The sequence below is a fragment of the Furipterus horrens genome, unplaced genomic scaffold, assembly GCF_987537825.1.
Source record: "Furipterus horrens unplaced genomic scaffold, mFurHor1.1.pri manual_scaffold_10, whole genome shotgun sequence".
Lineage (NCBI taxonomy): Eukaryota > Metazoa > Chordata > Mammalia > Chiroptera > Furipteridae > Furipterus > Furipterus horrens.
The window spans coordinates 11,083,651-11,097,436 of NW_028327180.1; the positions used below are offsets into that span (position 1 = coordinate 11,083,651).

The 13,786-nt window shown below is 44.4% G+C and overlaps 1 protein-coding gene across 1 annotated transcript in view; it reads right to left on the reverse strand.

Annotated features, from left to right (window-relative positions):
- Nucleotides 1-13,786, reverse strand: part of SETD7 (SET domain containing 7, histone lysine methyltransferase) — a 41,009-nt gene that overhangs the window by 9,809 nt on the left and 17,414 nt on the right. The window contains exons 3-5 of the mRNA XM_090288366.1: nt 10,803-11,004; nt 6,301-6,490; nt 2,397-2,478 (exon numbers count right to left, since the gene is read on the reverse strand). Of these exons, the coding sequence (XP_090144492.1) occupies nt 2,397-2,478; nt 6,301-6,490; nt 10,803-11,004 (474 nt within the window). The remainder of the gene's footprint in view (nt 1-2,396; nt 2,479-6,300; nt 6,491-10,802; nt 11,005-13,786) is intronic.

A 13,786-nucleotide genomic window follows, 5' to 3' on the forward strand; every position in this document is an offset into this window, starting at 1 on the left:
TTTATTTTTAGAGAGAGGGGAAGGGAGGAAGAAAGGGGAGAGAAACATCAGTGCGTGGTTGCCTCTCATGCACCCCCAACTGGGGACCTGGCCTGCAACCCAGGCATGTGCCCTTACTGGGAATTGAACCGGTGACCCCTTGGTTCACAGGCCAGTGCTCAATCACTGAGCCACACCAGCCAGGGAAGGTTTAAAAATTTTAAATGTTTTTAGCTCATGTCAATTTTCACTATCTTCCTGGACAAATAAAATATTTTCCCAAGTTAAAGCTATACCCAAGTTTGTCAGCACCATAGAGGAGGGAAAGTCTTTTAATTAAGCCACAGGATGAATGTTTTACATGACAGAGTGACAAACAGTCAATAAAATCTATCCAGTAAGCACTTCCCCGTAAAGGAGTTTATAATGGGTCAGCTAACTATGGCCTGAGGGCCAATTCTGGCTGCTGCGCATTTTCGTACATAAAGTTTTATTGGGACACAGCCACATCTATTTCTTTAGTGTCGTCTATGACTGCTTTCATGTTACAAAGGCAGAGCTCACTAGTTGCAATAGAGCCCTACGAAGCCTAAAATGTTTATTATGTAACCCTTTACGGAAAAACTTTGCCAACCACTTGTTTTATAAGAAAATAGCACTCGTGGGCTGGATTGAACAAGACAATGCATGTTCCATCAACAACTGTTTCAGTCCTTTGGGCACTGTGATGCCATGACTGGTGGAACTTTTGTTACATGGACTTTATGCTTATTTTACGGACTAGAAGACTGAATTATTGCTTCCAACTCTTTTCTCCCTCCCTGTCCTAGAATTATACCTTCTGCCGCTTTGCCATGTGACCACGTGGTGTTTCTTCAGAGCTGGCAGAGGCTAGACCCCCGCCTGCCTGACGTGGGGCCTGGCTGTAAGGTCTGTTCCCTACAGGAATGTGAGCAGCAGTGCCTGCCTGCTGGCTCTCAGGCGCTAAGGGGCGCAGCAAGTTCTGCCAGCCTCCTCCAGAGTTCCCATGCATCCCCTCAAGAAGAAGGTGGCCCAGGGGGCTGCTGGTCCTTCAGCTTCAGTCTTGGAATGAAGACACAGGAAACAGACCTGAACCCAACTTGAAATCTGGAGCCCAGCCTAGTCCAACTGAGCTGAGTTGAGCCCTGTCAAGAGTGGCTGAACCCCAGCCAACTCCAGAACCAGGAGCATAAAGGAAAATGTTGCATTTGCCCCCCACTGATAGTCTGGATATCATTAGGCAGCATCATCACAATGAGAGTGACATTGTCACAGTGACAAAAAAGACTGATACATACCATAATGTATTGTTGTGTTTCAGGGCTAAAAAGAGCCCAACCCCTCCCTTTCTGAGTGGGCCAGAGCCTCGTGCCAAGGAAGAGGCCGTTTATTCATTGTGACATTGTGGCGTCAGCCCTGCCCGTTAAACCAGGGAAAAGGGCCGTTTTCGAGATGGGAACAGAATAGAAACTGAATGGAGCTAAACCTCGCAAGCCAGGTTTACAAAAAGTGAGGCCAAGAGGAAACCACCTGCAGATGGTGCTCTTACTCATCAACAGGCCAGTTGCTGGGGAGTAAGAGCCCGGAGCAGGGCACCAGAAGCCATACCAAGGACCGGGAGCTGAGTTCAGATAAAACAGGGAATGGAGCAGGATGTCACACTCTGGGAGTGAGCTCATAGAATCAGGTACTCGTCATTTATAGGCTCATGAGTTTTATGCTTCATATGGTTTTTCATTCCCCTCCTGTTGTCTCTTAGTGAATAACTTGTCTTGTCTTCCAGACCCTCTCAGCTGGGCTGAGTAGAAAAGCAGGCATTCTGCCCTGGCGGGTGGGGCTCAGTGGATTGGGCGCCAGCCTGTGAACCAAAGCATTGCTGGTTGAGTCCCATCAGGGCACATGCCTGGGTTGTGGGTCAGGTCCCCAGTTGGGGGCATGCGAGAGAAACCACACATTGATGTTTCTCTTCCTCTCTTTCTCCTTCCCTTCTCCTCTCTCTAAAAGTAAATAAATAAAATTTTTAAAAAATGAAAGAAAGAAAAAAAGAAAAGAAAAGAAAAGAAGGCATTCTGGTGCCTGGCCATGCTCAAACTTTAAAGAGTGTGAAATGCTCCCCTAGAGGCCAGCATGTGGCTGCCACATAAATTGTGGCACCAGATCCCCATTCTAGGACTGACCCATGGGTTGTTCTGTGCTTTATGAGTGGGGCAACTCTCTTATAGGGACAGATTTTACATGAGAATAAAAACAGTCTTCTCAGAATACATGAACATTATTTTTTCTGGTCAGGAACTCAGACTGAGCAGACAGCCACAGCAGACCACGGGTCCCCACCACTAGAGTTATTTAACCGCACATAAACAGTGCCATTTAAACCACAAGGGGAAAAAAAATACCTGTCTGATTCATACGGATCTGGGAGAAGAGCATTGGTGGAAATGCAAGATGAAGTCGACTTATCGAAGTGGAACACGGAACCTAAGAAGCAAACAAAAGTCTCAGTCCAGGGACAGAGTGAGGGAAAAACATTGCAAACATTTCTCCTTATCCACGGGACTAGAAAGAGTTAAATAACAAAAAATGTTATTTAAGTTATGCCAACTAGAATGAAATTCTTTGATATAAACAGACAGTTTTTAGATTTGCTCTTGAGTGTTAGATTCAGGTGATAATGAATGGCCCTTACAGGTATCTCTTAAAATGCGATTTTTTCCTTTTGAAATTTCTTTATTCAAATGGTTTAAATGATGCTTGTGTAATTAAATTTTTTAATCAAGAAAATGCCTTGTCATGAAATTTTGAAATCTCTCTGTTTGGATCAGATTGGATAATGGTTTAAAATTTTTCTTGTGGTTTTCTTCATACTAGACACAGCCGGTAGAATCCAACCACCCAGCCCTGGCAATTGTCTCCTTCACTAAAAATAAACATTTGGCTTCAGCAGAGTTAAAGAGGACAGAACTGCTGTTGATGAAGCATTTACAGTCATCCTGTTTCTTGTATAGTGGTTCAGAAGCCAATTAGTCATTTATTCCAGAAACCGCAGCCCTAGAATTATCAACAGTTCTAGAATTAACAGTGGTTCTCTGCAAAGGATGAGCCTCAGCGGACCCTCCCAGAGTACAGTGAAGACAGATGCTGCTGCAAAGGCTAATGAATAAAGAAACAAGTTGTGGAACTCGAGGGCTTACTCCTGCAAAGTCAATTATTTTAGGCAATAAGGCATCACAAATAATTCCATTAAGCAGTTCCTTAGTGGTTCCCAATGGTTACCAGGTCCTTTTTCTGTCTTTTTGTTTGTTTGTTTGTTTTTAAATACAGTCAAAACCCAAATGACTGTCTCAAACTAAAAGACAGAAGACAATCCAGTCAGTCAGTGTCTAACTAGGAAACAGATTGCTTGAGTATTGCAAAGAGAGAGAACCGAGTTCAGGGAATTGGTAACACAGAGGATGGAAGAGCTGAGAAGCCAGGCAGGGCAGTGCAGGGCCTGGAAATTGCCAAGAGAAGGAAGCCACAACCCTGCACCCAAGGGACAAAGGCAGAACTGGGGTTCCTGAAACTGCAGAGTTCATGTTCCTGGAGCTCTAGAGCTAGAGTTCTGGAGCTCAAGAACTGATATTCCTGAAGCTCTAGAGTTGGGATTCTTGAAACTATAGAGCTGAGGTCCCTGAAGCTCAAGAACCGATATTCCTGGAGCTCTAGACCTGGGATTCCTGAAACTGTAGACTTGATGTTCCTGGAACTCCCGAGCTGGAGTTCCAGGAGCTCAAGTGGTATTCCCGGAGCTCCAGAGCTGGAGTTCCTGGAGCTTGAGAGCTAGGGCAGCCCAAGGAAGCTGGAACCATGGCATCTTCCTGGAATCGGGAGGCAGGCCACTGCTGGAGACACTGCTGGGCAGTGAGGGCTTCTCCCTGCCGCCTTCCCTCATGTCCCTGGCCAGTGCCTCTCTGTGGCCAAACCCAGAGGCACAAGAGCCTGGGAAATGCAGCCTGCAAGGGGCAGACTGCTGCATAGAAGCAGGGCAGGGACAGGCCGAGGCAGGGGTCTGACAGCACATCGGCAAGCCCTCTGGTAATGGACCAGCACATGCTCCATTGAAGGAAGTTAGTTCAAAACAGGAAAAAAAAAAACAACCCTGCACTTTTTAAGCGCTCTTCCGTGGAACACATGCTCTGTTGTGCAGAGGTGCTTCTGTGAACTTCCACCGCCTTTCCTTGGATGCACACTTCCATCACAAACGTACCGAGTGCCAAGCGCAGGTAAGGCACCGTGTTAGGGGCTGTGCAGGTACCAACAGGAGCGACATCTCTTCCCGCTTCCAAGGAGCTGATGGCACCTTTTCCGACGCTTGCTGCTCCTTCCGCTACTCCTGTAGGCAGCTTGATGCTCCAGGCAAACAGAAGGCACCCTTTACTGCTCCTCCTGTCCTCTAATTTATACTAGAACCTTTGACTAGAAGCCATTCGTTCACTTGACAAATGTTAATCCTAAAAGGTGTGCCAAGTCTTAAAGCTGGAATAGGAACTAGCCAGGGACAGAAATTCCTGTGTGCAGAGGGGATGTGATGGGGAGAAGAAACTCCAGCCCGAGGCATAATGAGGAAATCAGCAAGAAAAAAGTGGAGACCTAGATGCAAGTAGGCAGTGGTTGCAGAAGCATAAGGAGAAAGGGTGGGGTGGGGTGGTCAGGGGGAGAGGTCAAGGAGGAGAGGTCAGCGGGGAGGCAGGTCAGGAGTGTTTCAGGTGAGATATTTGCATTCTGTTTTCCTCCTCCTGCCCCAACCGCTGGGCCCGATGGCCACATGACCCTGTTAGACAGGATCTGTCAATGAGTCAGCACTTCAATAAATGTAGCTGAATGAGGCAGCGGGGGAGAAACAGAAGTGGCAGAACATTAGGGATCTGAGTCACCCAAAGCAGCCACAGTTCCTGACCCTCCTAAGACCCAAATTGTGCAACAGCCCTTTAAGGAGCTGCGGCCTGCCAGGACCTTGCCAACACACCATGGCCCACGCCTTGTTTTTGGCCTTCCGTTAGTTTGATGAGGGTATTTGTTATTTGCAACCAGGAGTTCTAAGAAAAACCATCATTCCCCTGAGAACTACCACTCTCACTTCCCAAAATCTGTTTCTTACTAATACCAAGAAGAATGTAATAACAAGAATTTCCATTATAACGTTTTATGGTAGGTGCCAAAATCTGTGTTTTATAATGAACAAACAGGTTCTGAAAAGATAAATGAAAATAACCTGCCTAAGAGTATAATCGAGGAAATGTTGGAGCTGAGACTCAAATTAGGTGACTTTTTTCTTTCCCACCGTCATTATTTATTCTTTTATAAAATTTTAAATTAAAGTTACTGGGATAATATTGGTGAATAACATTATATAAGTTTCAGGTATATAACTTTATAATAGAACATCTGTATTATAAAGTTGTATACCTGTTCATCATCCAAAGTCTAATCTCCTTCCGTTACCATGGATTTGACCCCCTTTACCTTCTTCACAAATAAGGTGACACTTAAGTTCAAGGATCTTGCCACTAAAAATGCTGCCACTTCTGACGTTTTAAAATTCGCATCACCAATTGGGATCCTCTGGCCCAAGTCTCCCTGTTGCTAAGCATTATGATGCTGTCTCCTTTCAGAACAAAATGTGAAGAGCACAGATACTAGAGTCTGAACTTCAAAGATTATTGTTTCACTTAAAATTTTTTGATTTTGGAATAATTTTAAATTTACAGAAAACTTGCAGAGATAGTACAGAGAGTTCCTAATACCCCTCACTGTTTCTCCTAATATTAGCCTTTCATGTTGCATGGTACATTTGTCAAAATTGAAAAACCAGCATAGCTACATAACTATTAACTAAACTCCAGCCTTTATTCAGATTTGACCAGTTTTCCACTAATGTCCTTTTCCGTTCCAAGAGCCAATCTAGAATCCCACATTATAATTAGATGGCCTAACTATTAACTGACAACAAAGACAAAAAAAAAAAAAAATGACACATTAAAGACAACCCAAGTTGGACCTAAATGCAAAATGCTAGATTTTCTATTCTTGGACAAGCTCCCCTTGGAGAATCTCTACAGATTATAAATAGCTAAAGATTATGTAGGCCCATTAATGCCTACATTTATTATTATCTTTTCTGCTTCTTTTTCCCCCCTCTGATAATTTAACTTGGATTGGAAATATACCATTAAAGTGGACCAGACAAAGAAATGAACTGTCAAGTAAGCCGTCACAACCTGCTTTGGAATCAGAACAGCCCGTCAAGCCCCCTCCACGTACCTCCAGGCATCAGCTCGAAGTGAGGCCTGCCTTCCTCCGTGGACGTGAGCACAGCCAGTTTCCCTTCTATCATCTCTCCGTCGATGAATTTTCCGTAAAGGGCCGTCCTCTTGTCCGGGTACACGTAGGCGATCTTCTCACCGGTCATTTCTCCGTCTTCATTTACTTCTCCTACAAGGCTGCCTCCATCCTGACGGGAGAAACCAAAATCCAGAAAAATTACATGTAGTATTGATCTAGATGCACACATTTCAAGAAATTTCTCTGGTGCACTCCTGTTCTTAAGAGCACTAACGTGGGCCGGGACAGGTGAAGAACTCAGAGCTCTTCAGATGAGCGAGAAAAATGGTGCCACCTGCCTGTCCAGGTCCTGCTCGGACAAGCTGCGGGCAGTGACGTGTGTGGGGGCGCAGAGCCGGGGACTGAGTGTAGAGGCTGGGTCGCACTTTACGACATTGGGCAAGTTCCTGATACTTGATCTTGGTTTGTTATCTAAGAAACAGATACAGGTACGTCATATTTGTAATATTAGTTACGAACAATGAAAGGAAATGAAACTAAGTGTTGCTTTGGGCCATGAGCAAAGATGATGAGGACCGGCGGTAAGACAGTCTTACCTACTATCCTCACGCTCTCACTCCTCAGTGTTCAATTTTGGATTTTCTGGTCACGTATGAAAATCTTTAGTCCAAATGTACTGAGTTAATTTAGTGTCTGTGAGTAAAGAGAGTTGGCTGCATTTTCTAAGAGATACACTAAAGGACATCTGGATACTGCCTTTCTGAGAATCCCATGCCATCACTCTTCTTGGAGTCAGAAGAAAAAGTAAAAAAAGATCAACAAGACGGCACTTCTTTCCCCATCATGTCTTTTCCCCTCTTTTCTCTATTTACTGCTCCTTCCCGCCTCCTTCCCCGGAGAGCAGCCAGTTGGGCATCCTCTCTAACTGCCACTTACTCCTTTCTAAGGGTCATTAACTGCTTTAGGGCAGAGGCTGTCATAGAATTCTGTATCCTGGTAAGTGCTAGGGATGCAGTAGGAGATCCATAAGTACTTTTTTGAATTGAACTGGAAGAATAATCTAATGAATAATAAAAAATCTAATCTTAAGGTGCAAGAGATTTTCTTTCTCTTTTCTTTCCCCTTCCCTCTCTCCCTCCCTCCCTCCTTTCCTTCCTTCCCTTCTTCCTTCCCACACAGAAGGGCCTTTTGGCGTAACTTTGCATTGTGGGTTTGCTATAACAACAGTAATGCCAGCACATCTTCTAAAAGCTTGGTTATTCCCCACCTCAGAGGTTCTGGGAGCAGCTACCCAAAGCCAGGGATGTAGGGTGACTTCCCAGCAACCCCCAGTGCTGCCCTTCCGGAGAGCCTGCAGGCACATGTAGCATCAGGTATGTGGTGTGTGCGGTTCCCTGAAGCCTAACTGCTCTTTGGAGAAAAAAGGGTATAAATTAAAAAATGAACCACAGCACTTCCATAGAAAGAAAAATACTTGGAAGTGTTTTTCACAGAGAGAAAGTGCATTAGGGATATATTATTGCTGCCTCTCCTCCCAAGTTAATTCTTAATAGCCTTGCATAGCGGGGATGATACTTTTTGCAAAATCGGCCTTCAGGCTTTCCGTGATTAGAGTTCTGCTTCTTACATGCTGGAAGGAATATGAGGCATCATTACTATTTATTCTGCCTTTCTAGGGTCCCACATTTTTTCTCTTAGATGCTTTAAGCTTCTGGTTGGGTAAGGGGGTGGGAGCGGCAAGTGCATTTATTTGTCTGGAATGATAAAGAGAGATTCTTCTTTTATTTCCAAAAGGGGTTATGAACGCTGGCTGGTGTGGCTAGGTGGATTGAGCGCTGGCCTGAGAACCAAAGGGTCACCAATTTGACTCCCAGTCAGGGTACATTCCTGGGTTGCAGGCCAGGTCCCCAGTTGGGGGTGCACAAGAGGCAACCACACATTGATGTTCCTCTCCTCCTATTTCTTCCTCCCTTCCCCTCTCTCTAAAAATAAGTAAAATCTTTAAAAACGGGGTGCGGGTATGAATTTTTAATTAAAAACTTTGTATCACAGTTCCAAGGTAAAATTTCAGAAGAAACTGTCCTGCAGGGAGAATCATTTTCCCCTCCCCTTGTTCTTGCTTGGACCGCATGTCACAGAACTTCCTTGTCTGCCGTGTCAGCGAGTGTTGGGGCAGAAGCTGCTGCTTTCCCTCCTCTGCTCACTCACTGACACCCAGTTTGCTGCTGGGTAAGGGGTTAACAGGATCACGCTGCGGCCCCCATGTCCTGCCTGCCTTTGCCATCACCCTCCCACCCGGGGCTGCAATTGGCAGGTTGGCCGTCCCCGCAGGGGCACCTGTCCCTTCTCCACTCCTGTCCTCCCTGTGGGGAAGCTCCCTGGGCAGGCTCTACTTTCCCAGGGGTGACCAGGAGCTTTCAAACTGCTCCGTCTGCAGCTGATCCATGAGTCCGGTTCAGAGGGGAGGGTAGAAGCCCACACTGCATCTCCCACCAGCACTGCCATCATAAGCCCGCACCGTGATCCCTGACACCTCTGCCTATTTCTTAGTTCATTCTAGAGCTGAAGCAGCTGAGAGCAGCGGGCTGGGCTTAGCTCCCTCCGCTGCCAGCAGACACCAGAGGTAAAGCAAGTGTTATTGACCAAGTTATTTTGAAAGCTTGTAGCTCCCCAGCGCTTCCTTCCTAAGCCAGAATCTTCTCTTCGCATCTAATGAGATAACAATTAAGGCAAAGAGCTAAAATGTAGCTGCATATTTAGGTTTCAAAATGCAACTACATTTGGGTTAGGGGGACCCAGTCACTTACTGTAGCGTTGATCTCCCCTAGGCACTTTGATTGATCACAGGGACAAGTAAAATGACAAGTCGTGAGAGAACCTGCTAATCCCTGTTTTGCGTCTTTCCTATAACCATCCTCACGCTGGAAGTTCCACTTGCCCTGATGTCCAGAGTCATTGTCATATCAGCAGCAAGATGTTCACTCTGCCTCTTCACAAGGGTAGAAAGTGTTAGTCTTTCAGAACCGGTAAGTGCCTCCACCACGTCCCTCTTTCTGCTACTTCTAGGCAGCATGAAAGGACTTCTGATCTATTGCAGATCAGACCATGAGCCTGTGTAAATGCTCCAGTAACTATTTAAAAAAATGTTTCACAACGTTCTTTGGTTATGGCGTGTTCCTGGAGGATACTTATCTTTTAAGAACAATAATGTGTAAGTAAATTTGGGTGGGACTAGTTTTCTTGTTACGCATGTAATTGATACTTTGTTTTTATTAATGTTTTTAATCATAAGAAGATAGGGTTCAGAGTAAGAAAAATATGTATTTTCACCGAAGCTCTAGACAAAATAAAATATGAGATAAAACATTTTCTAGGTCTATTTTTGGAGACATTTTCTGGAAGTTCACTAACAACAGATGGGGATATTTGAAATGTAAACAAAAATTGGAGCATTAATTCCCACCCTGGGGTTTTGCCACATCTTTTTTGCTCTAGTAAACTTCAGAATATCATAACATGTTATCAAATTCGCAAAGGCAAGTTAATTTTAATCACCTTAACTTAAGCAATATAAGCCATAAATCACCTTAATAATGTAAGGAGTAGGGTTATAAAATCAAGTAACTACAGTGTAGGAAGTCCAAAAAGAGGGGGAATTGCTGGATTAGTCCTTACATATGAGAAACGGAATAAAAGTAAATGCAACAATGAAATATTGCACTACCTCTTTCTATACTAGAGCACAAGAAATATTTTAGAAAATAATATATTTTTGTCTTTATTCGTGGTACAGTATAACCAATTTGTCTCAACTTGCTTTAATCAGGATTAATCATGCTTTTCCAAAATGACGCTGAGAAGGAATTCATGGTAGGTGGAAGGGCCAACAACCTACGTCAACAGTGAGAGGATGTACATGGTCCCTCTCTGTGTCACGGTTCACTTATCGCGGCCTTGCTGTGTCTCGGGATTTTAAAAATATTATACTTAATTATTTATCGTGGATTTTTCGCTATATCGCAGGGTTTTGCGGTACTGTATACGTATGTTGTTAAAGTTAACATAGGTTTAAGAGTGCAGAATATGTTTAAGAACATAAGTAGTGTTTATAAAAGTGTGGAAAAGGTTAATAAGGGAGTGGGAAAGGTTAATAAGGGACTGGGAACGGTTTATAAGTGTGTGGGAAGGGTTTCTAAAGCCTTAAAATATATATAAATACTAAAATAAATGTAAGGTTCCTGCTTCGTGGATTTTCACCTGTCGCGAGGGTGGGGGTGGGGGAGGGTCTAGAATGTAATACCCGCGATAAGCGAGGGAATACTGTAGTTCCTAAACTCGTGGCTTCAGCTGCTGTGACGCTCAAGTCTCACAGCTTCACATTTCCTTACGGAGAGAATACAGTTGACTGTGCTGTGAAGCCTGGCAAAGCACAGCCTGAAAACGTGCTACTTTCCAGCAAAACAAGAAGTCGGGAGGCTTACTGGGTAATAAATCCAGCACACTCCATGCCGAATGTTATCTTTATATTGTCCCTTGAAGATCAGTATCCCATCTGTGTCGTATTCCTGGGCCGGCCCATTGAGCTCTCCATCCACGTAGGTGCCCTGCAGAACGCCCGCGTCCTCGTAGGTGTAAATGCCCTGGCCCTGCAGGGCGTCGTCCACATAATATCCCTCCAGGGTGCTGAGAGAGAAGGGAGAACAAAAGGCATCGTCAGGCCACGGCTCAGCTCTCCAACGGGAAGGGGTCACGTCTGAGAACTCGGCCCCACTGCTAGGAAAAGCCTTGTGAAGGATTAGGAACAGAGAGGGAGATTTCATTCCTCATCTCCTGGTTTCCACTGATCTGTTTCCTCTGCTGGAGGAAATAGAGAAGAAAGAAGCCACAGGTGGAAACTGAGAACAAGCCTCATCTGAGCATGCTTCCAAGACGGGATGCCGACCACTACCCAGCAACAGAGGCTTTGGCGTCACCCTCTCCCCCTATCAGCCACGTAGGCCTAACTTCCCTGAGGAGCAGTCCAAAACCCACCCGTAGACTCCACGTCTTCCAGATGGCTTGTATAGAGTGGTCTCTAATAATGCAAATGTGGTAGAGGATGTGTAAATGTCTGCATAGTTGTTTTAAATCATTAATGTATTATTTGTTGGTGACAGCCATACTTGGTATCCAATCGAAGGAATCCCCTTCTATCTCTTTGGAGGATATACAGAAATTTACTTAAGCGTGTGTGTGAGTACACGCGTGATCATGGAAAATGGGGACAAGCAAGGAAAACCGCAGGCTAAACCTTGCTAATATCATTAGCAGCCTGATAATGTTTGAGACCCACAGGCCTAGAACAGAATAGCACTCAGGAAGCTACTCATGCTGATTTTACAAGTACCTCTCCATCTCTCTCCTCACAAGACACTTGTGGAGTTTCAATAACATCTTTTCAGTGTTAGCTTCACAAAGGCCATAAAACTAACATCACCCAAATTTAGAATAAGGGGGGAGACCAACTCAAATTATTTTTTGAGTTTAAAATGGGAGATGTTTAGCAACAAAGACAGTTTGGTTATTTTAACATGTACAGACAGCATTCATTCATTAAATCGACTCACAGACATTTACAGCGTGCCTTCTAAGTAGCAAGCGTGGTGTGAGATTCCAGAGAGCCCAAGGCACTGTGTACTGGTGACAGGTGGGATGCAAAGGGACCATGAGGACTGAGGTGGGCTGCACCTGACTGCCTGGTAAAGTCTTGTCTTGCTTTAAAAGGTGACAGAATGATCTGTAATTATTAACTGAAAAGTACCGTCCAAATCACGCTCGCCTCTGATCACACTGTAATTGCCCATTTGTGGTCTCCCAAGGAGATCAATGGTTCTCTTTCGGTTTTGTTTGTGCTATGAATGACAAATAGGCTTATTTTAAAGTGCACTTTAGCAGAACCCTTGCCTAAATCATCAAAATTCTAAACCAGCAAGGCTGGAATTAATGAGATTTGACTGCCATTAGACTCCCACAATTAAAAACAAACAAAAAACGACTTGGTGAAGGATAACTAATCAACGGACATAATGATGCAATAAATATTGCAAAAAGAAACTTCATCCTCTATCTTCATTTTTAGGATTGCCAGAGAAAATACAGAAAGCTCAGTTACATCTGAATTTCGGATAAACAACAAGTAAATTTTTAGCATACGGATGCCCCAAATATTGAATGGGACGTTGTGACACTACAATATTTTTTATTGTTTATCCAATAGGCCATTTTCCCTGGGAGCCCTGGATTTTTATTGTCTAACCCTGGCAACCAGATTGACTGGATTCTTAGCAGCATTCAAAACTGAATTGCATGTTGGGTAGAATTGGTCTGTCAATACTTCTCAGGTTTATGATCAACGCTACAAGGCAGGGGTCTTGTGAATTAGTTAAACAATAATATGGACTGACATATTCCCTTCTCCAAATATCCAGTTGCTTGTTCCTGGCAATGAAGCCCATCTTTATTAGTATCATAAGACCAAAAATAAATCCTTTTAGCCCCGTTGACACAACACACCCAAATGCAAATTTTTGAGGGATTGGAGAGCAAAATTTAAGTGCATTATTTTCAGCACCTGCCTAAGGAAACAGCTTCGCTTCCTGGGCAAATGTATTTTTGGTGCCTTAGATGGTACCTGAAGACAAGAGGGGCATGTTTCCACACCGGGTCCTCCAGAGCAGTAAAAATGACACACCTTTGCAATCCTCTGTCATGTAGGAAATAAAATAAAACCCTCTCAGTCTGATGTTAAAGGACCTAACTTTTCTTTCCAATTCTTTGCTCCTCCAGGGGAGGTTGGCAAACCATGGCCTGCCGCCTATTTGTGTAAATACAGTGTTAGCGGAACACATCCACATGTACTTCTTCCCGGATCCTCCGTGGCTGCTTTCCTGTTACAACAACAGAGCCGAATAGTTGTGACAGAGACTGTATGTGGCCTGAAAAGCCTAAAATACTGACTGTCTCACTCTGTACAGAAAAGGTTTGCTGACTCCTGCTCAGGAACCCTCTGCTTACTTTATTTACTGGCCCCAGGCATGCATCTATGTATCCTAGCTTCCATACTGTGTTTTCCTTGCTTCTTCCTTTAAAACACATGAGCAAACTTTTAAAACCCCCCGAGAAGGACTTTCAGTCAAGATGGAGGTGTATGTAGACACGCTTCGCTGCCTTGCGCAACCACAAGAAGACTTACAACTAACCTCAAAACAAATAATGCCCAGAACTTCCAGAAAACCTAGCTGTATGGAAGTCTGACAATCAAGGATTTAAAGAAGCCACGTTCATCAAGACGGATGGCAGGGGTGGAGATATAGAGTCAGGCAGAGAGGCAAGGAGACAGGGGTGGCAAGGAGAGGCAGTAAAGTGGGTGTGGTGGATAAAATTTGGGAGGGATGCCTTGGGAGCAAGCAATCCCAGCCCCAGGCCA